General features: G+C 45.4%; 1 protein-coding gene across 2 annotated transcripts in view; it reads left to right on the top strand.

Annotated features, from left to right (window-relative positions):
• Positions 1 to 2,235: 2,235 nt before the first annotated feature.
• The window catches only part of kcnb2b (potassium voltage-gated channel subfamily B member 2b), a 70,333-nt gene continuing 44,749 nt past the window's right edge, over positions 2,236 to 27,819 (top strand). The window contains exons 1-2 of one of the 2 annotated variants that reach the window (XM_084034250.1): positions 2,236 to 2,346; positions 3,322 to 4,020. In XM_084034250.1, coding sequence (XP_083890376.1) covers positions 3,436 to 4,020 — 585 coding nt within the window. In that variant the 5' untranslated portion in view covers positions 2,236 to 2,346; positions 3,322 to 3,435. The remainder of the gene's footprint in view (positions 2,347 to 3,321; positions 4,021 to 27,819) is intronic. The other variant, XM_084034251.1, reaches the window with a different exon arrangement.

Below are 27,819 nucleotides of genomic sequence, written 5' to 3'. Positions count from 1 at the left end.
ACACCCTCTAGGAATGTTTTTTTCTTTCTTGTGCATGAAGAGATTTCTCTATGTGAAAGTTAGTAATGAGTGATATGAAGCTGCTAACTGGAGTCCTTCCTCCCACGTGGATGGATGAACGTGGAGGGATGAACGTGGAGGGATGAACGTGGATGGATGAACGTGGATGGATGAACGTGGATGGACTCCAGGCTGGATGCAGATCCACGGAGAATACCCGCCGTGCACAAAGAGCTGGAGGGAAATCTACTGCACTAAGTATGACATTACTCCACGCAACGGATCCGCCGCTGTTCCGTTGATTGGGTTGTACCCGCATCGCCGCCGCCGTCGCCGCCACCGCCTCATGACTCGTGGGATGCCAGTTCTGATAATAATCAATGACTCGGGGACACAGTCAATTGCCCTTAATCATTTCTCTGCACCCTTTGGAAATTAACGACCGTGTCACTAGCAGTTTTGCTGTCATCGGGAGAATCGTTTACTGTTTGTTTTGTCAATTAGCAGCCGGTGAGACGCTCCGCAGGATTATCAACTAAGTGTCTCGCAAACACAACTCCTATAAGTTCACCCCATCGTCATGTTCAAATCAGATGGCACAGAGATGGAGGCGGCCTGTATGTGCTGAACTTTAAATAATTCACCAGGTCCCGTAGAGTGACTGCCATCACTGCAGATCCACATGTGACATCTGGGCAACGCTAAAAAAAAAAAACGCTTTTGACCTTCAAAGAACACACGGCGCCCACACAGTTAAGACATCGTATACGTGCTATACAAAAGGGCTGCGGTTAGTCAATGCTGCATTATTGATCACTTGTCACATGGAAGGAAGGAACATGGCAAGGAAATCAATTGCACGCATGCAGTGTGTAATCAAATTTCTGTGGGGGGGGGAGAAAAAAAAAAGCTTGGCTAAGGGGAAATGGTCAACGGACACAGAAGCTCTACAAGAGGAATATCGCTGTATTGAATGTGTTTCATGTGAAGTATTGGAGTGAAGGGTAGAGAGAGCACTCCAGCAGGGCAGGTAACGATCTGAGGATATATTATTAATATGCCTTTTTATTCATTTAAGAGCAGGGAGTGGGGAGATAATTACATATTGATACTGTAGCGATGGATAAGATGGGGTTTGATTACTTGGGGGCGATAAGGTGCATCCGCCTGAGTTTATCGCTTGCTTACCGCTCTCTCAAGTGGGCAAGAGGAGAGTTTGAGGCCTCCCTTTTGGATCCGGTTACCTGCTGTTGGATTAAATGGAGCATGCACGTGTGTGAGAGTGTGTGTGGAAATAGGGGTGGGCAAAAAAACATATTTTTTAAGATTCTAAATTGATTCATAAGTTCCAAAAACAAACTAAAAGTTTGTGCAAGTTAAGTGTGAATTAATGTAATCTTTGGTTTTGGATTTGCCTTCGTGTATTTACATTATTGTAATCAGTTTCCCCCCAAAAAATGTAATTATTTAAATCCTATGCTTTCATAATTTGCCTTATAAACTCACATTGGAGTAGAATCTGAAGCATGAACAAATTCAAAAATCGATTTTTGAATCGTCAATCGTCATTGAATCGAAAATCGATTCTGAATCAGAATCGTCACCACCAACTCTTCAAAACTAAAAGCTTTTATAAGGTGTTGTGATTATCTCGAGATAAAAGGTCATGGCCAGTGTGTGTGCGCGCGTGTGTGTGCGCGCGCAGAGTTCCAAGTCTCACAAATCGAGATTGTAACGAGCTCCTGTCATTCGGTCTTAATCTAATCAGGTTGCACCTCCTGAAGACGTTGCGCAGCCCGCGTGCACCCTCTCCCTCTCTCTCTCTCGTGCAGTGTGCGCGCGCGCGTGTGTGTGTGTGCAGCGGGACACTTTCCGCAGTTCGCTTCATCCCGTTTCCGTTTTTTTTTTTGTGTTGCGCGCGCGACGTCTGCAGCAGCAGCAGCAGCAGCGGCGGAGCAGCGGAGCCGTGATTCGGTCTCCTCCTCCCGCAGCTACAGGCTCTCTGGATGAAGGCAGGACTCTTCCCTCAGCGCTCCGATGGCGAAGCACGGCCGGCTGTGATCATTTCTACAGGGAAGATATTCTTTTATTTTTCTTTCTTTTTGTTTTTTAGAAAAACCTCTTCTTCTTTTTCTTTTTCTTCTTCTCTTTTTACAACCAGAATGTGGGACGCGCGTTCCCCGCGCTGCGTCCGCGGACTGCCTTGCTGCTCGGTCGTGGCCGCTTGACTAAAAAAAAAAAGAAGGGGGGTGGGGGGTATCCCGGCTCCCCTTTGCATCCTCTTCTCGCTCCCTGAAGGAAAACAAAAAGGAGTTTTGCATGCAAAAGGTGGTTTATATCGGCAAGGTGAGCGAGACTATATTATGTGATATTAATACTTCCAACAGAGTCAGACACTGAACTCGTGAGTGTGTGTGTGTGTGTGTGTGTGTGTGTGTGTGTGTGTGTGTGTGTGTGTGTGTGTGTGTGTGTGTGTGTGTGTGTGTGTGTGTGTGTGTGTGTGTGTGTGTGTGTGTGTGTGTGTGTGTGTGTGCAGGTTGATTTACGCAGGAGGTGTTGGATTCATATAGAAATTATGTAGGATGCGATGATTTTTTAATGTAGGACTGCAGAATGTGTCAAGATATGCAGATAATCAATGTACACCCCTCAGATCTCCTCATTTTATATGATTTTCATTGTAATAGTATTTATTTTGTGGACAATGTTTGGTATAAAAGTGTCAAATATGCAAAAACTGTTGCATTCAAGAGCATCTCAATTCTGTGGAATGATGAGCGTTCCTATTATTCACAACTTTTTGTGTCATTTTGAGGAAGTGTAAAGGGTCTGTTTTAATAATTCTGTTAAAATTGAAACACAGTGATTTGTATTTGTCATAATATTCTTATTCTAAGGATTTACAAGTGGCGAGGGAACAGATATTTGATTTGCTGTCACACACGCGGCGCTGCCTCCTCCGTTATGAACACGTGAATGAATTTCAAGGCTTCTTTCAGCTCATTTGCTTCCCGAGCACAGAGTCCAGTCCCCCCTTTTGTTTTGGAGCTGAATCCAGCGGGAGTTCGTTGCCTCCCCACAGCCACTAACAGTGCTGGAGTGGAGGGCGAATCAAAGCAGCCATATTGACTGTTAAAACAAAATCATTGATTCTAGTCTAACACCTCTTTTAGAAATGCGATAAAAGGGATCAATAACACTGCAGCTGTTACTATTTTTCATTGGCAGTTTAAAGTAACAGGTGACTTTTTCATTTTCCTTGAAGAATGTTAAAAAATGGTGTAATTCCTCTATTTATATCAGTCTTTTTTGTTTTCTCAGCCATGGAGGGACTTGCCTAAAGAGGATCCGACATAATTCAACAGTTTGGACTTTTTTTTTCTATTTGTGGTGTCGTCGTAACGTCCTCCCCAACGAGTCTCCTTTCCCGTCACCATGGCTGAGAAGCTCGGACCGGCTGGGCTCAAGCCCCCCAACATCCGGACCGGTCCCTCCCTGCCCCCGGAGCCCATCGACATCATCCGCACCAAAGCCCGCTCCCGCAGAGTCCGCCTCAACGTCGGGGGTCTGAACCACGAGGTCCTCTGGCGGACCCTGGACCGGCTACCCAGGACCCGGCTCGGCAAGCTCCGAGACTGCAACACCCACGACTCCCTGATGGAGGTCTGCGACGACTACAGCCTGAACGAGAACGAGTACTTCTTCGACCGGCACCCGGGCGCCTTCACCTCCATCCTGAACTTCTACCGCACGGGCAAACTGCACATGATGGAGGAGATGTGCGCCCTTTCCTTCGGCCAGGAGTTGGACTACTGGGGGATCGACGAGATCTACCTGGAGTCCTGCTGCCAGGCCCGCTACCACCAGAAGAAGGAGCAGATGAACGAGGAGCTGCGGAGGGAGGCGGAGACCATGAGGGAGAGGGAGGGCGAGGGAGAGTTTGATAACACCTGCTGCCCGGACAAGAGGAAGAAGCTGTGGGATCTCCTGGAGAAGCCCAGCTCCTCGGTCGCTGCCAAGGTAAGGAGAACCGAAACTAGAAGTGTGATCACACACACCCCCCCATATAACACGTCTCCGAATCAAAGCCTTCCACATTATTAGGCTTACAAGCACACTTGGCTCACTCCCACCTGTTATAAAAACTCTCATCAGGTGTTTTCTTCTGCCATCTGTAGCAACGTTGGTGAGGGATTGCATTACATAAAGGAGAAAACGCTGCAGCTTTTGGGTAACAATGCCAGAGTTCATACGGGTGCTGGAAATCCTTGCATTAAGTGTGGTGTTTTCAAGGTGCTTGGATTTAGAATAAAGTGCTTGAAATGTGATGACATGTATAAACAGAGAAAAGAAGATCTCCCTATCTGAGGGACTGAAAACAGCATTTTCTGACATTTCTTTATGAAAAATGACTTTTGATGATGAACAGATGATGAAAATAGTTGGTGATTATATTTCTGTGGATCTGTTAGTGGAATTAGTTTTCCTTTCATTTGTGGTCCTTCTGTAAAAAGCTGTCTCCAAACATCATGTTGGTTGTTTAGAGGACAATAACATCTCATTTAATGTGATGAACAAGTGACATAATAAGTAGACTGAATACTGACCATTGGATTGGTACAAATATGGAGTTTACCACAGCTGGAAGGTGCTGGAAAAGCATGGAATTGCTTGAAAAGTGCTTGAGTTTGACTTTGGGAAAGGAACCCTGAATGCGGTTGTTGAAATGGAAGAAGTGGAAGTAGGTGTGTGATGTTTGAAACATTTCTATACTTCTGGCAGTGATAAATTAGTAGTGGAATCGCTGCAGCAGCTTCATTCAGACTCTATTTGCTTTGACAGAGTAATTGGTGGGTGCGTCAGCTTCTACTAGTGTTGCTTTCTTTGTGGCGATCAAGTCTGTCGGTGTGGTTTCTTCTTAAGTCTGTCTCGCTCGCTGATCGCGTGAGTCAGCGGAAAATGACAAAAAGTTTGTTGCAAGGTGCCGAGATGACTTCTGGAGGCGTTTTACTACATTCTTTGAGAGGAATGTATGTGATTTGATGAGGTAGTCATCGATGCGTCTCTCCTCTTCCCACGTACCATGTGATCAGAGATGCTGCAGGTTTTTTTTTTTTTTTTCATCCGTACGCGATAAAGCTCACAGAAATCCGATGACTGTGTGGCGATGTCCAGGCTGTCCCTGGTGGCACGATGACATCTCTTTCAACTCCTCCTCCTCCTCCTCTTCATCCTCCTCATCCCATCCCCCTGCTCTCTGACTCCTTCCCCAATTAGGCAGGTCAACCTAGATGAAATCCAATCACTGGTAATTTACCTTTTGGTTCTCCAGTATCCTGATCTCATCATCGTGGCGGTGCTAAGGCAGGATTATATTCCATGTTGGGATCATAAACACAGCGTGTGTGTGTGTGTGTGTGTGTGTGTGTGTGTGTGTGTGTGTGTGTGTGTGTGTGTGTGTGTGTGTGTGTGTGTGTGTGTGTGTGTGTGTGTGTGTGTGTGTGTGTGTGTGTGTGACATCATCCCCTCAGCGGGAGATGAGGGATCTCCTGATGTTCTGTACATGTGGTCGCCGTGTCGACAGTCTGAACATCCTGTTATAAAAAGGATCTGAACCTCATGTGTTACCATATTCTCTTTTTTATCAGGATTTGTGTTTTCTCTTCCTCCCTGTGTTTGTTTCCTCCTGAATCGACTCGCGATCCTGTGATCGACAAGGATCCCCGTCCCGGCTTAGTAATTGAATCCGGCCTCCGGCTGCACGTCACCAGAATAAATGAAAAGGTGGCTGCCGGTATTAGAAATCAGGTGACAGCAGCGAGGTAATTTGATACACTGCTGTGTGATATTTAATGTGATTTACCTCCTCGGTGCGTTCCCAAATCGCTGACCTGTTCGCTCTCGTGTTGGGGGGGAAACCTTAAAGGGAAATCCCACCTAATTCAAATTGACATTCCACTCTAGTGCTCCACGAGGACAACTTGAACGGGACTCCCAATGGCTCCGGCCTTTTTTTCTTTTTGCGATCGCACCGAGGCTATCCACAGCTGAAAGAACATTTGGAAATAGACTGCCGTGGCCGCTCGACCGTCAGACGGCAGCTCCCCGAGGTCTGGGGGGGGGGAGAAACCCTTGAAAGCCCTTGACCGGGGAAACGCCATTACTGAGCTGGTACACAGCCATATGCTTTTATACAAAGCAACCTGAGCCCTTTTGTCAAATGCAATCACAGTCTCCTCTCCCTCGCTCTCCCTCTCTCTCTCTCTTACACTGCCTTAATCACATATTAGAGCCCACGGTGCTGCTAAATAGCGCCCTAGGCCCTCCGCCCTTAAATAAAGGTTACGCATGAGAGGAATGACCTTTTCAGCCAGGGGTCAATCAAGCCAGGATTACATTCACCAGCTTTAGACAGCGGTGGACTGAATGGGAAGGGATTGAAACTTCAGAATTGTACCCAGAAAACAAACATTTGGAGGAAAAAGGACAGGAAAAAGCCACAAGTGAAGGGAAGAGAGGTGGCGGAGAAGAGAGTGGCGGAGAAAAAGCCCTGAGAGAGAGAGTGATATAAGAGATGCATTCATGTAAGTTACGCCTCGGGATGCTGAGCTGGATCTTTGCAAACATTTCTCCCATGAATAATGAATGAAATGGTCAAAACAAAAAAAAGAACACCGACTAATGCAGTGGCTGTCTTTGTGAAGCCTCGTGGCCTCCGGGGGGGGGGGAGACCCCCTTCATACTGTACGTCTGCAGGAAGACTTTCACCTGAAATCCCCTTCGTTGGATTTCCATCCGCCGTCATATGTAAGAGCAGCTCTCACCTCCAGAGAAATAAACCATCAAATGGATGTTGATATTGTTTCCTGACTGCGAGCTATAATTCCTATTAATCCAGTGGAACGTGTCATCCTTGGATGTGGAGCCAGAAGGATCTTTTTGCTGCCCTGACCCTCTTTTGTTTACACTGAGTCATGGGGTGTAGTCGTACAGCAAATACACTTAGCACAAGCTCATAAAAGGAAAACCACATCCCCCAACATTTTGGCTGCGAGGAGTCTGAAGCACATCGTCCCCGGCGACGGATTGCGTCTCGGTGCATGAAACACGTGTGGAAATCGGAGGGTGAACCTGCACAAACGTGATAAATATTCAGACCGCACCAATTAAGAGATTTACGGAGAGCTTGGGCGTTGAGATACGAGTCCGGCTGTGTTCCCGCCATCGTAAATTAACGCTCGGTTGGAATATGTGTACAGCATAGTTTGCAAGAGCAGCATCTTTTGTTTTGTGTGTTTTTTTATGTTTATTTTCATCCAAAGCCTTAAAAAGAAAACATCCTAGGGTTTCTTCAATTTAGAGAACGTCCAGTCTGGGAAAAGAATGGTTCAATGAAGGAGATGGATGTTTCTACTTGACCAGACATTGTAAGTTAGGTTTTCTATCTCCTCGTCCTCCTCCTCCCTACATCCGCCATGTCCCAGCGTCCTGCTTGCTCTTAATGTGGATGTGCACCATTACTCCCCCCCTTTTATCTAATAACCTAGTCTGGCTTGTGGGGATGCCGAGCGCTGGGCCTGTACGGGTGCAGACTTCGGTCCTCCCACGCTTGGAAGCAGCGAGTCGGCCCACCGACCGCAGAAACACTGTTGATGATGATGATGACACAATGTGAGGGAGCTCACTGTAACACACACTCACACCTCAAATGATTTTTGTGACATTCATCTTTTTTTTTCTACAGTAATCTGCTGAAAAAATGCACAATAGACATTTTTTTTATGTTGATTAATTTATCAAAGTGTAACGGGAGCAAATTCAATGAGTTTCTCTCCATCCGTCTCTTTCCTTCTCGGCTTTTATAGCAGTGAATCAAGTGAAGAAAGTGTGTGTGTGTGTGTGTGTGTGTGTGTGTGTGTGTGTGTGTGTGTGTGTGTGTGTGTGTGTGTGTGTGTGTGTGTGTGTGTGTGTGTGTGTGTGTGTGTGTGTGTGTGTGTGTGTGTGTGTCGGGGTAGGGTAAAGTGAGGCAGAGAGACGTTTAAGTAAAGCGCTCTGTACAGTTTGTGCTCTCCGGTCAAGCCCAGGCGGCCGGTCCACTTGTGTTTCATCATCCTTTCATGTCTTCAGGAGGATGCATCGAAAGGCATCAGCATTTAACGATGAATGTTCTCAGCTTGTTGCTTCTTATTTTGCTTATTTTAGTAAACAAGCAATCGAGCGTTGACCACTGAAATCAGATCCACTTGTTTGTGGCTCATAAGCCCGACGAGGTGATGCAGGAGGCAGAGCGGCTGATGGCACGACTCCACCCCTCTACTGAGTTATTACAGAAGCCAAATGATCTCATTTGGTCCTTAAGGAAGTCATCAGGCTGCATGACGGGGAGAGAAGTGTCATTTAGGGAGAGAGAGAGCACACCTTCTTCCCCCTCCCACCGGTGACGTAAAGCCCTGGAGCCTCTAATCAGCAGGAACCGGCACCTAAATCCTCTTTGCCCCGCAATCATAATCAGATAAGACAGACAACCTCCTAGATTATAGGTGGCATGAGTGCTTATGGTTGCCTTGCATGTGGGCAGAGGCGGCATTTATCATCTGGATGTTCCAGGACACACTTTAACCCGGCTCCACCCCCCCTGATGTCATTTTGTTTAAAAGCATTTGTATATTGTTTTCACCAACGGTGGCTGATTTGTCGTATATACAGTTTTTACGTTTTTTGTCCCTGTTATTTACTCACTCTAAACACAAGTGTCCTCATATGGATAGCGAGCTGCCGTCGTGGTGTAAGCACTGCTCTCTCCCCCTGCCGTCTAGTTGGCATTGTTTGTATTTGTACTTATGTTACTAAGCAGCAAAAATATCAACTTCCATAACAATAGCGTTGCACTCTCACTCGTGGGGGTTGTGATGTCTCTTGACTGTGGAAATCACTTTTAAATGATGTGAAAGAATGTCTTGTATATGAATAACAAACAAGGGGCGACATTAAATCAGCGATGCATATCATAAAGGCTTTTTTTGTGTGTGATTATCCGTCACTGAGAGGCTGTGGGTTTTATCCCGAGCTCAGGTTAGACACTGCAACCCCCTTTTATCGATATAACTAAACCTTATATCTGTGATTTGATGCAAGGGAACATTCGAAGGAAGTTAGATAAAGCTATTGACCCTTAAGATTGATCCGTTGATCAGCCACGCTGTTGCAGATTTTTTAAATAATTCCACAAATGCTCATTGATTAACGTCCATCCATCCTCTCTACTGTTCTGCTTTGCTTTGCACAAACAACCCTTCCTTCCGTCCATTTCCTTGATTACCGGCGGGGCGTTGCATGCAGAGGAATTCCACTCTGGGTGCAGCTTAGCGGCAGCGGCGTCCCGACTGAGCCCACCGGGCCTGCCTTCGGGCTTCCAGCGCCCGGCCATGCATGTTGGGATTGAATGAAGACATCATTAAGTGAAACCCGTGAGCCGCGACCGATGTGTGCACGATGTAGTTCGCACACTTTAAGGAAGGGAGGAGGGAGAGGTCAGCATGTAGGCAAACATAGAAAAACTCACTTCATTGCAAATGTAGAGTAAACAACGAGGCCGATCCATGCCGAGGCTAATGAGGGGCCAGATGGTGTGAGAAGCCTCATTAGCATTTCTACTGTTGTCCCCAGAATACACATAACGCTGTTATGATTAGGGCCGCAACTACGGATTATTCTCTCAATAAAGTTAGCCTGTGAATCATTTTGTCAAGTCATCATTTAGTAGATTCAAAGTTAATTTCCCAGAGCCCAAGATGAGACCTTCAAATTATGATATAAAATAGGAAAACATGAGTTTCAACTCTGTTTTGGTCTCCACCAACTCCCAACCAAAGTATCTAGCTGCTAAATGCTCAAAAACAATGTTATAATGAACCAAACAGGTAAAGTTGGAGGTCAAATAACTAAAGCAAAGACTACATATGCTATGGAACTGAAGACCCAGCAGTTTATCCTCTATGGGTTCATTATAACGTTAGAATAATATTGATCATAGCCTCTTTAAGTAACTCATTTTCCTCCCCGTTTCTTGTTACACACTTTTCTTTTTATACGTATCACGCTTGAGATTCAGGAGATGTAATATTGGCAAAAGGCCCGAGGTTTTTGAGCGCCGTCGAAGCGAGACATAAATCCCACGGAAGGAAGGAATGAAGGAAGGAAGGCTGGGAGTGGCTGTGGAGCAGCAGCGAGCGGCCGCTGGCTGGCACTGCCAGCATGAGTGACACTCTGGGTGAGAGGCTAATGTGTTCCTTCCTCTTCCTCCCCCACTCATTACCTCCATAACCCTGTCTATAAGCCGCGTTCCTCGTCCCAGTAGGGGACATCAGAGATTGTACATCCACACAATAGTGCACACATTACACCCTCCATAAGTCCAGCACCCACACCCACACACACACACACACCTCCTTATCTGAGAGCATTCAAATAGTGCTGAGCCAGCGTTCTGTGGGCGCCTCTACACAGCGAGTGCCACACTGCTGTCCCCTTCACTCCCTCCATGCCGTCTCTCTCTCTCCACATCCTTCACCTCCTCTCCTTTTTTTACATTCACTTCCATTTTTATCACCATCGCCCCGCAGTCCTCAATTTCCCTCTTCCAACTCCGACCTCCTGCGCCCCTTTCATCTCGGAGAAGAAGAAGAAGAAGGAAAAAAAAAAGCTGGAAATTTGTGATCCTGCCCACCCGCTCCATCACAGAAGCAGTGATAGGAAACTGCATTGGTATTCATTTGAATTGGCTCTTTATCAATCATGTTTATGATTTAGTGCCCAGTGGTCAGGGAGGAAGTGTGTGTGTGTGTGTGTGTGTGTGGGGGGGGTCTCCACTTACTGCAGTACAGAGGGGGCTCTGCTGCTTCCACAGCAGCTCTAAATGTGATAAATAAACAATACGGACACCTTGAAAAATGACGATGCATATGGAGAGTCCTCGCCAACAAAGGGAGATCCGTCGGAGTCTTGGCAGCGCTGCTCCCTCCCCCGAGGAAGAAAATCCCTCTAAGGAGCTCTTGAAAGGGAGAGAGAAGGAAAAAAAAGCAATGTGTAATCAACTTCATTTTTTTCTTTTTTCTTTTTTTTTACTTGTTTCCTCATAAATGCTGTGTTTGCGTAGTTTCCATGGCGACCGTGGTGTGCCACGGTGACTTATCGACACCCAAGGAGCAATTCATCTCTATACAGGCTGTGTGAGAAGGCAGAGCAGCTGGTATCTCAGCCCCCACAACCCCCCCATACAAATGTGAAAATGGTAAAAGAAAAAGAAAAAAAAAACACTTGTGCTGCACAGTAGCATAGTTCAGGTCTCCGTGAACCCGAACCGTATGCTTTTTATTAGTGGGATCATTCTCCTTGGTGCTTGTGTGTGTTTTTTCTACCAAAATGCTTTAATAGCTCTCACTGACACTAAAAATGTCCTTTGTGCGTCACATTCAGGCTGCAGCGATAAGACCTTTTCATTTTAATTGAGATGAGACGGAAGTTCAACGTTTTTGTTGTGTGTGAAAAGGAAGAAGAAGATCGTTCTCTCTCAGAGCGGTGCTCTCCATCAGCGGGCGGCTCGCCGGGGTCTCAGCGGCAGAACAAGGGGATTCGTTTTGTCGGATATAAGACATTAATTAAAAACCTCTGCTCCACAAAGGAGACTCTGAGGATGTGTGAGAGGGAAGGAGACGGATAGTACAGATTAGTGGGAGGTTCAGAAGGGTGAAAGGCCACTTGTTAGCCGTCGCCTCATGGAAAACAGAACCCCCCCCCCCCCCCTCCTCCTTACTCCTTACTTATTTTTCTGCTATTTCTGCTCCTCCGTTTGGACCGCCGCCATCTTGATACATCGCCTTCCCGTGCCGTCGGCGTCACCGCGGGCTGTGCTGCCAGCTGTTTGCTGTCTCCCTGCACTCCAGGAGGTGACGGAGGAAATTATTATATCTCTGCTCTTTGGTGTGTGTGTGTGTGTGTGTGTGTGTGTGTGTGTGTGTGTGTGTGTGTGTGTGTGTGTGTGTGTGTGTGTGTGTGTGTGTGTGTGTGTGTGTGTGTGTGTGTGTGTGTGTGTGTGTGTGTGTGTGTGTGTGTGTGTGTGTGTGTGTGTGTGTGTGTGTGTGTGTGTGGGCCTCCCACGTCTCCCTGCTGAACCACAGGAGTTCCTCGGTGCTGACCACAGTAACACTTCCTCACTTCAAATGCTTTAACGCTCCCTTCGATTTCACTTCTCCTACAGCCGGCATCCATAATGCAAAAAGCTTCTTCTTAAATAGCCGATTCTCATATTCAGTCATAAAAGTTTAAGCACAAGTTTCTTTTTTAACAATTTCTGCCCACGGCAAGAGATGTTTTGGCGTGTTTCCAGAGTACTTGAATTTCCTGGAGATGTGAATCAAATGTCTGTTGGTCAGTTCAGAAGGATCTATCCATCTATCCATCTATCCATCTATCCATCTATCTATCCGTCTATCCGTCTATCCGTCTATCCGTCTATCCGTCTATCCATCTATCCATCCACCCATCCATCCAATGCCGTTCCTCTTAGCCACCGAAGGTCACAGGTTTAATCCCGCTAACAGGGTGTGGATAACAAACATTTTATTTTACAATCGTCCCATCCTTCCTTTGCTTTCCATCCATTCATAAAACCATGAATCAGCGGCACGCATCACAGCGTGAGCGTGCGCTCGCCCGGAGCCGTGCGTCCGCTGAGGCGAAGCAGCAGCAGGTATATTGATACGGTGCTTTAGCTTCCCTGGTGTGATCGTAATCAGCTTACCGCCATCGGAGGAAGCGACACGCTTGGCCCGAGGGCACGCGGGGACGATGACGACACAAACACTCTCAGAGCACGTGAGTGACCCGTGTCAATGTCAGGAAGCCAAGCAGCGGGGCCAAAGGATCAGCGTCTCAAACACACACACACACACACACCCAAAAGGTCACTTTGCCTTCTGCTGTTCTCTCTGGCGTCCTGTGTGAGTGAGTGTGTGTGTGTGTGTGCAGATGTGGGTCCAGGTTTTTAGTCTTGTGCTGCCAACCCGTCCTCCGATCCTTCAGGATCAGGGAAGGTTTGGGTGTGTTTGCGTGTTGACATTTTGTTGAAGCCTCGCCGATCGATATGAGGCTCTCAGGTATTGACCGCTGTGTTGAAAGGCCCAACTGTCTGCTTGCCTTTCACACTCCAAGGCTGTGTACGTACAGGCAACACCGCCTTTCACACATTTCTGATATTATGCCATGTCACTCCTTCAGCAGCTGATGTCATGCATTTATCAGGGTCTGTATGGGTGCTGGAAGTCCTTGAAAACACTTGCATTTTAGTGTGGTGTTTTGGATTTAGAATAAAGTGCTTGAAATGTGTGTTCTAAAACAGCATTTTCTGACATTTCTTTATGAAAAATGACTTTTGATGATGAACAGATGATGAAAATAGTTGGTGATTATATTTCTGTGGATCTGTTAGTGGAATTAGTTTTCCTTTCATTTGTGGTCCTTCTGTAAAAAGCTGTCTCCAAACATCATGTTGGTTGTTTAGAGGACAATAACATCTCATTTAATGTGATGAACAAGTGACATAATAAGTAGACTGAATACTGACCATTGGATTGGTACAAATATGGAGTTTACCACAGCTGGAAGGGGCTGGAAAAGCATGGAAATGCACCTTGAAAAGTGCTTGAATTTGACTTTGGGAAAGGTGTAGGAACCCTGTTTTGTGTTTGGATTCTTACATGTTTCCGTCTGAACTCGGCACTACTTTTTTTTGTTTTTACAGCATCTCAGCTCGTCTCTTTATGCGATTCCCCTTCAGTGACTCACTGCTAAGTTGATTCTCTTCATGCCCTCCTTTGATTATCCACCTCTCTGGTGAGAAATATCCTTGTTTACCTCATCCCCGCTGCCCTTCATCGTGCCTTAACGTCCTCTCAGTCATTCATTTGCTCCCAAACCGCTCGTTTGCTCTCAAATCCCTTCTCTTCTGTCTTACAGGACCATATTTTTTGCATTTTTTGCAAAAATAAAAAACATTTTATGAGACTTCTCCACTATATGCATTGAATGTACAATGCTGGAATATTTGTAGAAGTCCGCTGTGCCTCTGCTCCAGGGCTGATGCTGGCCGCTGCTCCTGGAACTGACCCAACTAAAGATTTTTATTTTAAAGTATACTTGTTTTGCAATAAATCCCCCTTAAGTAGCGTGACAGTATCTAAAGGCCGCCTCACAGTCCTTAGCATCCCCACGTTTCTTTGCTTCCTGTCTCCAGAGGTATTGAAGGTGCCTGAAAGTGAATAACAATACTTAATGTTGATGGATGACTGTTGATACAAGGCAAAGTAGCGCCGGCTTTTCTGTCACGTTTCCAGTGTTGCTATTCTCGCCTTTTTGAGTGGTTTGCTTTCACCCACTATACAGTAAGTAGTCTCGCTCTACTTGGATCACACTAATACGGCTTTAAACCTGCATAAATGTTGCCATAAAAGTCATCCTGCCACGGATAGACATCATTAAGCTTAGCATTATAAATGCCAAACACTTAAAGGCAGATGTAAAGGAAAGCTCACGTCTAAAAATACCAACGTCACAACATGTTGAGAGTGAAATTTAAAAAAAGCGGTGAGGAAAAACCCTGAAAAATCTAGATTTTAATCTTCACGGTTAGTAGGAGATTATGCTATATAAACGTATAGCCGCATTGTGAAAGGGTGGAGGCTAATGCGGATTATAATGTGAAGTATTAACTCGGGGAAGGCGGTGAATCATCCACCCTCGGATGCCTGATTCATCTCCTCTGTTATCACTTCAATGTGTTTATTCCCTTTTCTTCACATGCCGACAAAAGCCTGGCCCTTTAAATGGAATTTTTATAAAGTGACCTCCAAGGTGACCTTTGAGCTGCGTGTTTATGTATGTATCAGAAGGTATATTCATCTCATTTTGAAATCGCACATATTCGCTTGTTGATTTTTAGCCTTCAGATTAAGAGAAGGGCTTCCATGTTAAAGTGCACGGACACCTACTGAGGAAATATTCAAACACGATGGATGAAAGGCCGACGTGAGTTTAATTTCCATTTCTGAGGCAGCAATTTTCACCAACTTGAAAGATTACGTTCTCTCTCGGGAGAAACACATCGATGTATTCTTCAAAACATGAATATGTATCCGTTTCTTTCTTGACTTGTCAGTTTATTGAATATTAAACTATGTATTTATTTTGTTTTGTCTCACTCCTCCACTGGAGATTTCCCTTTTTTTTGCCGGTATATCTGCGGGTTTCCAGCAGATTTACAGCTCTACGCGGCTGAAGGATCTCCTCAGAGTTGCAGGAATGCGTCTGCAGAAACAAGCACACACTTTGGCAGCGGAAAGTCACGACGGAGGAATGCTGTTTATGTTTAATAGTTTAAAAGTTTGATAAATATTAATTTTAAAATGTTTACCATTTCGCCGTGTTTAAGGAGGGCGCTGATTTAATCACGCCGCTGCGGTTTGTCTCGCTGAACACAAATTCCACAAATTACTCTTTTCCCTTAATTGAAAGCCCAAGTCTTGTCTTGCAGGGATTAACTCTGGTGTCAAGAGGTATAAATCCAGCTTTCTGTCTGTCTGACTGTCTGTCTGACTGACTGGCAGGCAGACACACCCCCCAACCTGATGTGCTGCCGCGGCCCTAATCCCCTCTGACGACATCCACGGAGTCCGAGGACGGAAAGTAACGGCGCCCCGTCTGCTTCCCCCGACGCAACGATCACGCGCCGATGACGATGGCGAATCAATTAGCGTTGCTGGCATGTATCAGATTAAAGCTAAACAGGGCCAAAGACGGGCTCATTAAAACGGTTGTCTGTTCAGCTCGTCTAATAGGAGGCGGAGGCTTAGAGTCGGTGAGGGACGCTGTGGATTGGCCGGGGTTCATGTCCTAATCTGGCCTCAAACGTTAGAACACGGGAGGAGCAGCTCCAGGTGAACCGACACTGAAAGAAGAAATGTGCTTTATCTTAAAGGTTAGATGATAAGAAGATGCTTGGAGTTACAAAAAACAAATTATCACCCTCACCTCTATGGCACTTTTTTTAGCATCTTTCAGCTTATTGTTTTGATTTTACACCTCGATATTATAGTAATGGACACTTTGCTCTGAATCTCCTGGAAATGTAACAAAGACTTAGTTTGCATCCCATTTAGTTTCATTGTAACCGCCGTCTTTCTCTCATTTCAAGCAAGTATTTGATTTGCCTGAACTCCGTCTGAAGCTAACCACACATTATTCACCCAAACCACAAGCTTTCCCTACACTTTGTTTTTTTGGATTTAGCAGAATTTAGGTTTCATATGGGTGCTGGAAATCCTTGGAAACACTTGAATTTGAGTGTGGTGTTTTCAAGGTTTTAAAAGTGCTTGAGATGTGTGTTGTATGTGATGACATCTATGATAGAACAGAGAAAAGAAGATCTCCATATTTGAGGGACTGAAAACAGCATTTTCTGACATTTCTTTATGAAAAATGACTTTTGATGATGAACAGATGATGAAAATAGTTGGTGATTATATTTCTGTGGATCTGTTAGTGGAATTAGTTTTCCTTTCATTTGTGGTCCTTCTGTAAAAAGCTGTCTCCAAACATCATGTTGGTTGTTTAGAGGACAATAACATCTCATTTAATGTGATGAACAAGTGACATAATAAGTAGACTGAATACTGACCATTGGATTGATACAAAGATGGAGTTTACCACAGCTGGAAGGGGCTGGAAAAGCATGGAAATGCACCTTGAAAAGTGCTTGAATTTGACTTTGGAAAAGGTGTAGGAAGCCTGAGAGTTCACGAACACACACACGGATGTTTGAGGGTGTGTGTGCATGCGTGCATGTGTGATAACGTGTGTGATTCATGCATGTGTGCCCACATCTACTGTTCAGGTGTGTGAGCTGAGCTGCCTGCAGAAACAGATGGTGCGTGAGAGTCTTTACATCCCCCCCCCCCCCCCTGCACTGAAAGATGCAGCGCACATAGCAATGCAGATGACATTAGTGCACTCTGCATGTGTGTGTGTGACCGTTTGGACTGCAGATGCAGCACACTGTGACCAACCATGTAGAACATTGCATGGACGGCAACATGCAACAATAAAAAAAAGCACAACCCGAGTGCTCAGCAAGAATTCATGACACATTAAACACCATCTCAATCGCAAAATGTCCAACAAAATTAGCCGTTAAGTGTCTTTGTCCTTTTGGATTAGATTCCAGCTCTGGTGCTGAGACCGTTTTTTTTTCTCTCCATGAACTTGAATGTTATGATAATGAAATCTGCGATCTTATCGGGGTAGATATCTTCCCTGCTCTGACAAAGCTCTCATTCCTATATCTGGTGGCTGAAGCACTATTATAAAGGAGGAGTTAGTGGGGGGGGGGGGGGGGGGGGGTGCACGGCACTTTGATATGAAATATTGATAGCCTGGACATTTTCTTGAATTGCAACAAAGTGCTCACAGACAGAAACAGGAAGCGTCGGCCAAAGGAAATAAAAAGAGCGATAGAGCGAGGACGGGGAAATACCACGCACGAAACAGAGAGGGGGGGGGGGGGGTGAACCACAGTGTATCACAGTAACAGACTGCAGCAGTCGGAGGAATAAAAGCCTGTTATGAAGGGGAGCACAGACGTGCTTTGGTTGAGGTTGTGACTCTGTGACCATAACAGGGAGATAACAGGGAGGTGGCTCCCATCCATAAGATTTTACAGATAGCTCCTCTCTCCTCCTCCTCCTCCTCTCTCCTCCTCCTCTCTCCTCCTCTCTGCTGCAGCCACACTCCCTCACACACTGTTCGTTGCTAGGCCACATTCAGCACAAGACCCAACACATTATTGAGGTACAACAATCAATAGTCCATAAATAATTTCCTAACTCGTATTTGTTTGGGGTTTGGTTCGATGCAGAAGTTCCATCAATATTGCTGTCAAATGAAATAATGTTTGGCTATGGTCGCTCCCTCGCTACCTCCCTCCCTCTCTCTTGGTCACTGCAGATTGAGGTAAATGTTTAATGAGAGTGTGTGTTCAGCCTTGAAGTGCACCATTCTTTTCAAGGCACATGTTCCACTTTTTTGTTGTTGTCGTCGTACAGTAACACAACGGGAAACCAGAGTCCTCCTACAGTAATCTCCCATCTGAAGGGACTTTCTTTTCCTCGTGGTTCTCCTCTTATTATCTCAAATCTGTCTGTATAAATATTTTCATTTCAACTGTTGCGGCGTAATGTACTGTCGTACAAACAGAGTCAAGTCAAGGTGTCATGTTGGACGCAGGTTTTATTTGAGACGAATGTGGTGGAAGGTGATTTCTGGGTTTGTGGTGTTGGCTGAGAAGCAGACTGGACTCAAGGCACAGGAAAGAAATCACAGTTAAACAGATTCAACGGTCTGTAGAAACTTGGCGGTCGTGTTGGAGACGATCAGAGTCACATGTGTGCAGGTGGATTGGAAGCAGGAAGTTTGCATCATCCAGGAAAACACACCAGAAAAGGAGATAACAAGGAGGGACAACAAAAAACCATAGGAATGAGGGAGTGTGTGCCGCTGTTGGGACATCGAGCTGTCTGCACATCTGGGAATATACCATCTGGAATGTGGGGGTGGTGATCCGCCGTATCACCTGCATACCAAATCCATTGATGTATTGATGTATTGATGCCACAGATCTTGTCTTTTTTTAATTCCTCTCATTAATGTCTTCCATCCTGCTGCTTTATCTCTTCTCTCTTCCCTTTGTTTTTTCATTGCCTCTATTTGCCTCCGCCCACGCCGCCCACCCACAATCCTCTGCTCCTCTCTCCCGCAGAGATAAACTGCCCTGTGTTTTACCTCTCCGGCATGTAACCTCCATCATCCCTAATAGTACGTTACGATCCTACTTGGGAGCTGGTTCATATTTCATGTGTTTGTTGTGTGTTTAGAAACGTGTGTGTGTGTGTGTGTGTGTGTGTGTGTGTGTGTGTGTGTGTGTGTGTGTGTGTGTGTGTGTGTGTGTGTGTGTGTGTGTGTGTGTGTGTGTGTGTGTGTGTGTGTGTGTGTGTGTGAACTCCACATGACAGACACACACCACAGGCCCGTGCTCCCAAGAGTGCAAGTCATCACACCACCTGTAATCTTCACCGCGTATAAGACTGTTTAGGCATATTAGCGAGCGAGCCGTGCGCGCGGGCCGTACTAATCCAGCATAAACACGGGGGTGGGGGCTATTTAAAGTTCAGTTTCCACTGCGACGAGTCAAATTTAGCGCAGCCACAGAAGTGTACGGATATCACTGCATCACCCTGATAACTTAATCCCTGCTTTGTGTAGTCATGCAAGAGGCTGGATGGGTGTGACTGCCGTGTATTAATAAGCTCATGAGCTCAAAAGGAAAATACCGCTTGATACTCTGAAAGGGACGGATTCAGCAGGACTAGAATGCGCTTATTATTTCCAGAGATTTGACAACAACAGTTGTTTTTTTGTTTTGAAATGTTCCGAGTGAACGTGGAACTTGTCCGGGGGGTTAAAGTTGAGGCAGAGGGAGTGATGGTGGGCCGTTTAAACACAACACACTCCCACACGACTGCGTCCAAGAAAACAAGCCAGTTTACTTTATTCCCAAATCCTCTCTCAGGCTGTGCATGTGAGGGTATGTCTGTGTGAGTGTGGCTACTGATTAGCATCTAATCTCTCTGTTTTTGCTGCAGTGTTCATTTGACTGTAATATAATTATTCCTACACCCCCATGCAGGACCCGTATCACCGCGGGGTGGAGTGTAGTTAGCGATAGGTGAGGCAGAAAAACCTAACATGTAAATGTGGGGATGCGAGATAGAAAGTTAGGAGAGGCGTGGAGAGAGGAAGATGAGAAAGAGCAGCGGGGGAATGACGGAGAGGGATGAGAAACAAGATGGTGGGGTGGAGGGGGGGGGCTAATGTGTCCTTCATGGGGTGAGGCTGGACAGAAATGGCTCGGCGTGGAGCTAAATTGACTCCATTACGGGAGCAGCACACCGGAAAGCATCAGTGACATCAGCCACCCACCCACCCGCCCGCCGCCGCCGTCCCAGACAGGCAGTAACAACCCTCGGAGGGAACGACGCTCATCTGCAGGAAGCAGCAACCGCTGTGGTTTAGGCCTGTTTACTGCTGCTTTGCATGTTTCACATGTCAGACAAACTTTGAGATAATTAGAAATGTATGACTTTCAGGGTTTGTATTGGTGCTGGAAATCCTTGAAAACACTTGCATTTGAGTGTGGTATTTTCAAGGTTTGAAAGGTGCTTGGATGTAGACTAAAGGTCTTGAAATGTGTGTTGTATGTGATGACATCTATGATAGAACAGAGAAAAGAAGATCTCCATATTTGAGGGACTGAAAACAGCATTTTCTGACATTTCTTTATGAAAAATGACTTTTGATGATGAACAGATGATGAAAATAGTTGGTGATTATATTTCTGTGGATCTGTTAGTGGAATTAGTTTTCCTTTCATTTGTGGTCCTTCTGTAAAAAGCTGTCTCCAAACATCATGTTGGTTGTTTAGAGGACAATAACATCTCATTTAATGTGATGAACAAGTGACATCATAAGTAGACTGAATACTGACCATTGGATTGATACAAAGATGGAGTTTACCACAGCTGGAAGGGGCTGGGAAAGCATGGGAATACACCTTGAAATGCTTGAAAAGTGCTTGAATTTGACTTTGGAGAAGGTGTGAGAACCCTGGACTTTGCAACAATATGCGTGGGGGGGAGAAAACATTTGTATTGCTCTTGTACCACTGAGCTGTATCTGTATCTGTAAGCCTGTAAGACTACTTGATGTCTCATCACCTTTTTTTTTTTTTTTGGACTCACATCCAGAGTCTTCACAGAAAACAGGTGCACTTCCATCAACACCTACAATAAAAGCAGAGCGAGTTAGAAACGAGATGCAGTTAGAATTCAGCGCTAAATCCTACCTGCTGGCCAGGATCAACAGGCGCAATTTGGCATCCCATCGGTCCCACTTCCCGTGTCCGATTGCTTACGTGCATTGGGCTTAAGAGAAGGTCAACGCTGCAGCACTGGGAATCACATGTGTCATGTTGCTGTGTGTATTTATTCTCCTAATACGCTGTATGTTGGTGTTCATAAGCCTCATTGTTGATATGGTGACAGGTTTCGTTGGTGCATATAAACCTCTGGCGGCGCCTCCTAATATGAATTTATGGAGTTCATACGAGGATGTTTAATTCACCTGGTGTCGGATATCATGTGTTTCTTTTTTCCATTCATTTCTGCTACCTGATGCTTCACACTGTGTTCCAACTGTTGACTCATACCAACGGGGGCTTCCTCTCGAGTTCAGACCCCCTTCAGTGTTATTTATAGAGGCGGAGGGAAAAAGAAGACAAGAAGGGAGATGTAACCAAGACAACAGTAGATTCTTGAATGGAATGCTGGATGGGAAAAAAAAAAGAAACATACAATTATGTCTCGCTGCGACACAGCTGCATGATTATAGAGACAGAACATCCACAGAGTGTGTGCAGCATGTAAACACCTTCCAGACAATAACATCTCGTAAAAAAAAAAAAAAAGTCCACCCGTGTTTCGTCTCCGTCTCCAAAAACTGTATCGAGTTTGTGCCAAAACAGTTATTGGCTCGGCGTATGAGCAGCATGAGGACGAGGGGGCATCGGAAAAAATTGTGGTATGCACCAACAAGCGACTGATTAGGGAAGGTTAGAGGAGTAATTGTGCAGCTGTGTGGTAGTAGTTAATTAAAAGGGAGCTCTTGGCAGATCAGGCGTTGTTTGACACACAAAGATGCCGTGGACGGGGGGGGGGGGGGGGGAATGGTGCAGCTGTGTACTTCCTGGCCTCTGGCCCAGGCCTTAGTCGGTGCCTCGCCTCCATTTCCCTCAGATCAATCCCCGGCTCTCTGTTCTTTACCCCTGACCAATTTCAATCTGTTCTTTTTTTATATATATTTCCAGCAGTACAGTAAAGTCAAGTAAGCTAAAGGCCAGACAAAGGAGGGGAGACCCTCTCATGGTTAATGCAACAGAACAGTGTTGTCTGCTCGCCTCATCTCTCACAGCCTTTTCCATTATTGATGCCTTTTTTTTTTTTTCTACGGCTACAGATTTTAAAGCCCAGCTGGTCCTGATCCATGAGTGACAGTCATAGATCGTGGGTCTCCTTTTACAGGCAAAGCTCTGCACACACAGAATGTCCCAGCCATCCTTCGGGCGGTGCACGTGTTCGGTGTATCGCATTTCAAAAAATGAATCCGTGAAATATTCCCCTTGAATCTATTGTTCCCGCATGACATTTGATCCCTACGCGATGGATCCTGACGCTCGTCTCGCAGAGAGCACCAACAATAGAGATTATATTGATATGGCTTTGTGTTTGCTGTGTGCGTCAGAAGAATACAGAGGGACATTCTGGTCTTTGACAATTCACTTAACCCCTTGCTATCTGCGCTGATTTGATCTGATCCCTCCTTTCTCTCATTAGCAGGGTAATTATCAAGCAGAGCCCCGAGATACAGAACCGGAGCATGACGGAGAGCTCCGTTGTCATAGCTCCATTAATTAGACACATCCTGACTTTGCATTTACAAGTCTCCTGTAGGATTTGGGGATGCGTCTCCTCATTTGCTAATAACACGGTGACCCCCGCTGCAAGAGGGATTCTTGTGGCCCTCATCATCATCGCCGGAGCGGCACTCCATCAACCGCAATTAAAGCTTTATGTTTGAGGTCGCCCGGGTCTCCCACTCCAGAGGAGGTGAAATGAAAGACGCGGGGTGTTTGAAGGGGAGGGGGGGGCTCATGGGGAAAGCAGGCGTTGACGAAGGAGGCTTTAAAGGGTATAGGGGAATTATATGTCCTTGCATTTATGCTAATAAAGATGTTTTCCAGCGTATTTGACAAAGACGGGAGGGTGATATGTCATCAGTGGAGGAAGGAAAAAGTGGCTGATGGAGGGAGAAAGGAAAATCAAGGGAGAAGAAGAAGTGGCAATGAAAGGCGAAAGAAAAGGACGGAGGTCTTTTGATGTATTGGCTCCTTTTATTGTCGGCGTACACACTACCTGATCTGAAAACGGGCTGACTCGGGGAGTCTTCGGAGTCCTTTTGGAGACTTAATTCCTTATCAAAGAGCGCGCTACCTCTTAGAGAAAGCGTGACTGTGGGGTTGGCACACTGTCTGCCCCGTCAGTTTATTTAAATGAATCCCAGCTTTTTATGCAAGCTAGTCAGGAGGAAAGGGCGGGCGTTTCACACATTTCCATTTCTGTCGGCACAATGGAGGGACCACCTCGCTCTGCTCCGGCTGAACCCTCGGTATGCTTGGCGGTGAAAGTGTGCTGGGCTTTTTCATGGAAGTATTTTGTGATTGTCGGGCACAGATTGATATCTAGCGTTGCTCTTATTGTGTTATTTCTCCTCATTAATACCTTTGTATCTCAGCTCTGTTAAGTTCCTCCCATGCAAACCTGAACATTTCAAGTCAAATCGTCAGAAAAACAGGGAGTTGCACTTGGCGTTGCCGACAGTAACCGAGGCCGTTGCTACGGCAATTGATTGCAATCTTAAGGCGAACACATTCATGATATGGATTTTTATTAAAGCCGATAAGCCCTGCCTTATTAAGGGGCCTCTCTCTCCGCTCTGCATTCAGCTGCCGAATAACCAAGCTAATCACATTTCCACGTTTCAGGCTGCGTTTGTCGGCCATTCATAGTTTAGTGTAAAGCAAGAAATGTGATGAGGAGAGAGACGAAGAAGCCCGTTTGGTCTAAATATATATGTAGAAGCTGGAAACAGACGAGGCTGTCCCCGTGGGCTCTCTGTCCCGGGTTTTATTTTTACGTCTCGACAGCAGGCCTGACTTTGCTGCGCTCTACCTGTCCTACCAATGTGGCAGACTCCCCCCTTCTTCCTTCTGTGATCCCGCCTACACAACAGCAAGCCGACATGGCCGTCGGCAATGTGAGCTTTTTTGCACATCTATAAGAGAGTGTGTACACACACACACACACACACACACATAAACCAGGCAGAGAGATGATGAAATGAACCATCACCTGCATATTAATGAATTAAGAAGGAATGAAGAAGTGTTTAAACAGAAAGATGAGATGATAGAATGTAGTAGAGGCAGCTGAGTCACTTGGCTTCTGTCTGAATAATCAGATATTGTTATTCATGTGGAGCAAGCTGCTCCACACTGCCACGGGCCATGTGCAAACAAAAAAACCTGAATGACTGTAAAGAAAGCGAATGACAAGCTAATGGACTTCTTGTGGGAGTGGGAGGAAGCTGCACTCGGAGGGAGGCTGTGTGGACGTGCACACACTTTACTTAGTGACATTTGCAGCATCATCGTGGCTCACGATTGGGCTTGTTGTTGTTCCGTCTTCATCTCTTTTTTTATTGTTTATGAGAGGGGAAGTTAGCCGTGCATTTATGTGTTTTGAAGCGAGACGGTGTCGGCGCTGTGAAAAGCAATCTCTCTTAGATTATTCCCTTCACTTCTGTTTACTTCAGAGAACAATAACTCTGTATTACATGACCTGACCTAAGCTGGGGCACACACACACACACACACACACACACACACACACACACACACACACACACACACACACACACACACTGCTGCACAGAATCACAGCCATATATCATATCATATAACCCTTCATGTTCACACACACATACATGTTCCTCATCAGAGCTCATAAAAGCTCCTGTCATTTCATCTCAAGTCCTCCAGGATAGAGAACGGCTGCCTGCTGTCATCGCTCTCACCTTCTCATCCCAAGTTAAAACGCCGTCCCTCGTGGTTTAAAAAAACCAAACAATGAGACAATATGGCGACCTTCTCTTTAGGTCCCGCAGCGCTGCAGGCCATCAATTATGAACAAAGGCAGGGGTTTGAACAGCTGGATGTGATTGGAGAGGAGGGTGTGTGCTATTCTTTGTGGAGTGATGATGATGATTATGATGATGATGATGCTTCACTTTCACCTCATGTAGGTGGAGAATGGTAAGAATCCAATCATGATGGAGCTAAACTCAGAGGTGTATACAAATACTTTGGTAGAATGTTAGAATTTTCAGGTATTCATACTTTATTTTGCCGACTAATATGTACTTTTACAAATATCTGTAGTTTCTACATTTTGCTTCAGTTACGATTATATTTTTTCTTAGAAACCAGTGGAAATGTCCTTCATGCGGATACTTTCTATTTTATACCTTGAGATACTTTGAGTGCATTTGAGTAAAGAAGTTGAATCAGTACTACAAGTATCTGTACTTCTACATGAGTAAAGGATGTCAGTACTTTTAACACCTTATTACATTTCATTGTCAATGTAGGACAAATTAAATGAGTAAAATTAGTTATTAGTGCTTAATTAACATCATTTATATTAGATTAACCTCAACATTGAATGTCAGATATAGTCCAACTCCAAAATCTCCACAACCACATGATGTATCTATCACGTAACGCTGATTGTAAGCTGCAGTCTAAACGAGTGTGCTTTGAGCTCAGATTTAGCTTTAATTGGTTTAAAGGACAAGTAGATAATTATGCTAAATAAGGGAAAACATTTACTAAAATCAGAAATCACACGATTTCCCTCCTTGCCTTTGAAAGTTCAAACGTAGTGCTGGTCTTCCAGCTGATGATGTCCTGCTGGGGTTTTTTAAGACCAGCAGTATTTCAAAGCAATTCTCACTTTGGTGTGATTTTTTATTTTTTCATGTGTCTTTCTTGCTAGCGGGCACACGGCATTATTAATACTACTATTAATACGATTCCCTCACAACTCAGTGAATCCCAGAGAAAGTATGAACCTGCTGTAATATCTGTTTTCTGGGAATGCCAGGTGATGTATGTATCTGTAATCATCATTAGGCTCGACAATTTCCTGGTGTTTTGGGGGAGCGAACGCAGTCATCAGGCGAAGGCAAATGATTTCACGTAAATCATGTGACACGTGTGATGATGCGGCGGCCGTCTCATCCATCCAGAGAAGGGCTGGGCATACTAAGTAGGCTCCTATAGCTGGTTTTAATTTGATATCCGGTTATGAAGGGAGGCTTGAGGGAAACATTACAGTGTAGAGACCGTTCCATCCCACATCCCCACCCCCCCTTCCCGGGAGAAACCATTTTTCTGTTCCATTTGTCACATGAGGCGTGCAGTGCGGCCCTGTGATTAATAGGAGCTTTATATGGGCGTGCACATCTCCCTCATTTCCCCCTCACACTCCCGTCTTTGTTTCATGCCTCTCCTCCCTTTGCCTTTACATCCTCACTCCGTTTGTCTGTGCATGCTCTGCTTGACAAACACAGGAGGGCATTCGGGGAGAGATGCTTCACTCTCTCTCTTCTTCTTTTATTCTTTTATTTCAATGAAACCTAACGTGCATAATGCTTGTTGCTGGATGACGTATGGATAGAAAGATGGATCGACGGATAGACGGATAGATAGACAGGTAGGTAGATAAATGGACAGACAGACAGGTAGGTAGGTAGATAGATAGATGGATAGATAGACAGGTAGATAGATAGATGGATAGATAGACAGGTAGGTAGATAGATGGATAGATAGACAGGTAGATAGATAGATGGATAGATAGACAGGTAGGTAGATAGATGGATAGATAGACAGGTAGGTAGATGGGTGAATAGATAGACAGGTATGTAGATAGACAGGTAGGTAGATAGATACATGATAGATAGACAGGTAGGTAGGTAGATACATGATAGATAGACAGGTAGGTAGATAGATACATGATAGATAGACAGGTAGGTAGATGGGTGAATAGATAGACAGGTATGTAGATAGACAGGTAGGTAGATAGATACATGATAGATAGACAGGTAGGTAGGTAGATACATGATAGATAGACAGGTAGATAGATAGATGGACAGACAGACAGGTAGATGGAAGCTCAGAGCTGTCTCATATACTGCATATGATGTACAGATTGGCCAATAAATGATTTGCCCCCTCTTTTAGGACTTGAGTGTAATCCATCAGTGTAATTCGACATTTTGGGAACACCGCGGTGCCCAAGGTTGGAGCAGAATTCAAATGTAATATATTATGGTTGTCAGCTGGGTTAAGGGCGGATCCATAAGTCCGTCCTCCAATCTCATGTTTTTCTTCGAGGATGATGAAATGAGTCAATTTTCATTCTTTCAAACTATATTCTGTTGTTGTTGTTTTGTCCTCGGGTCGTTTCCCCGTGACCTCACATCTCCGGGGGGGGGTGAGAGGCACGGTCAGCAGTAATTAGCCCCCCTGTTGAGATTGGGGTGACATTAGCCGCGGTCTAATTTAACGCCAGCTGATTATACGACACACCGCCGACACACCTGAAGGGTTTCATCGCCGGCGAGAGAGACAGACAGAGAGAGAGAGACCCCAAACGCTGATTGACTCTTCTATGAATAAACCCCAGCGGTGTTTGAGGTCAAGTGTTGTTACAGCAATCAGATGTAATGAGGTTGAATGTGGAGCCCGATACAGCCGACACATTACTCCACAAACTTCACATCGGCTGGCTGTTAATAGAGATCTCATCCTCCGTGCGGCTGTTGGCTTGAATGTGTGCGATGTGTGTTTGGCAGGCGTGCTAATGATCAAGAGGCCGCCGCCACCGCCGCCGTGATCTCCTATTACTATTAAACGTTGTAATTTGCCGTGCTCTTCACCAACGCCGTCATTAAAGCGCCCGCCGATTGCCGAGGAAAAAC

This window comes from Eutrigla gurnardus (genome assembly GCF_963514095.1).
Source record: "Eutrigla gurnardus genome assembly, chromosome: 18".
In the NCBI taxonomy this organism is placed as follows: Eukaryota; Metazoa; Chordata; class Actinopteri; order Perciformes; family Triglidae; genus Eutrigla; species Eutrigla gurnardus.
The sequence above is the reverse complement of the archived record's forward strand: the minus strand, read 5'-3'. Positions and strand labels throughout refer to the sequence as shown.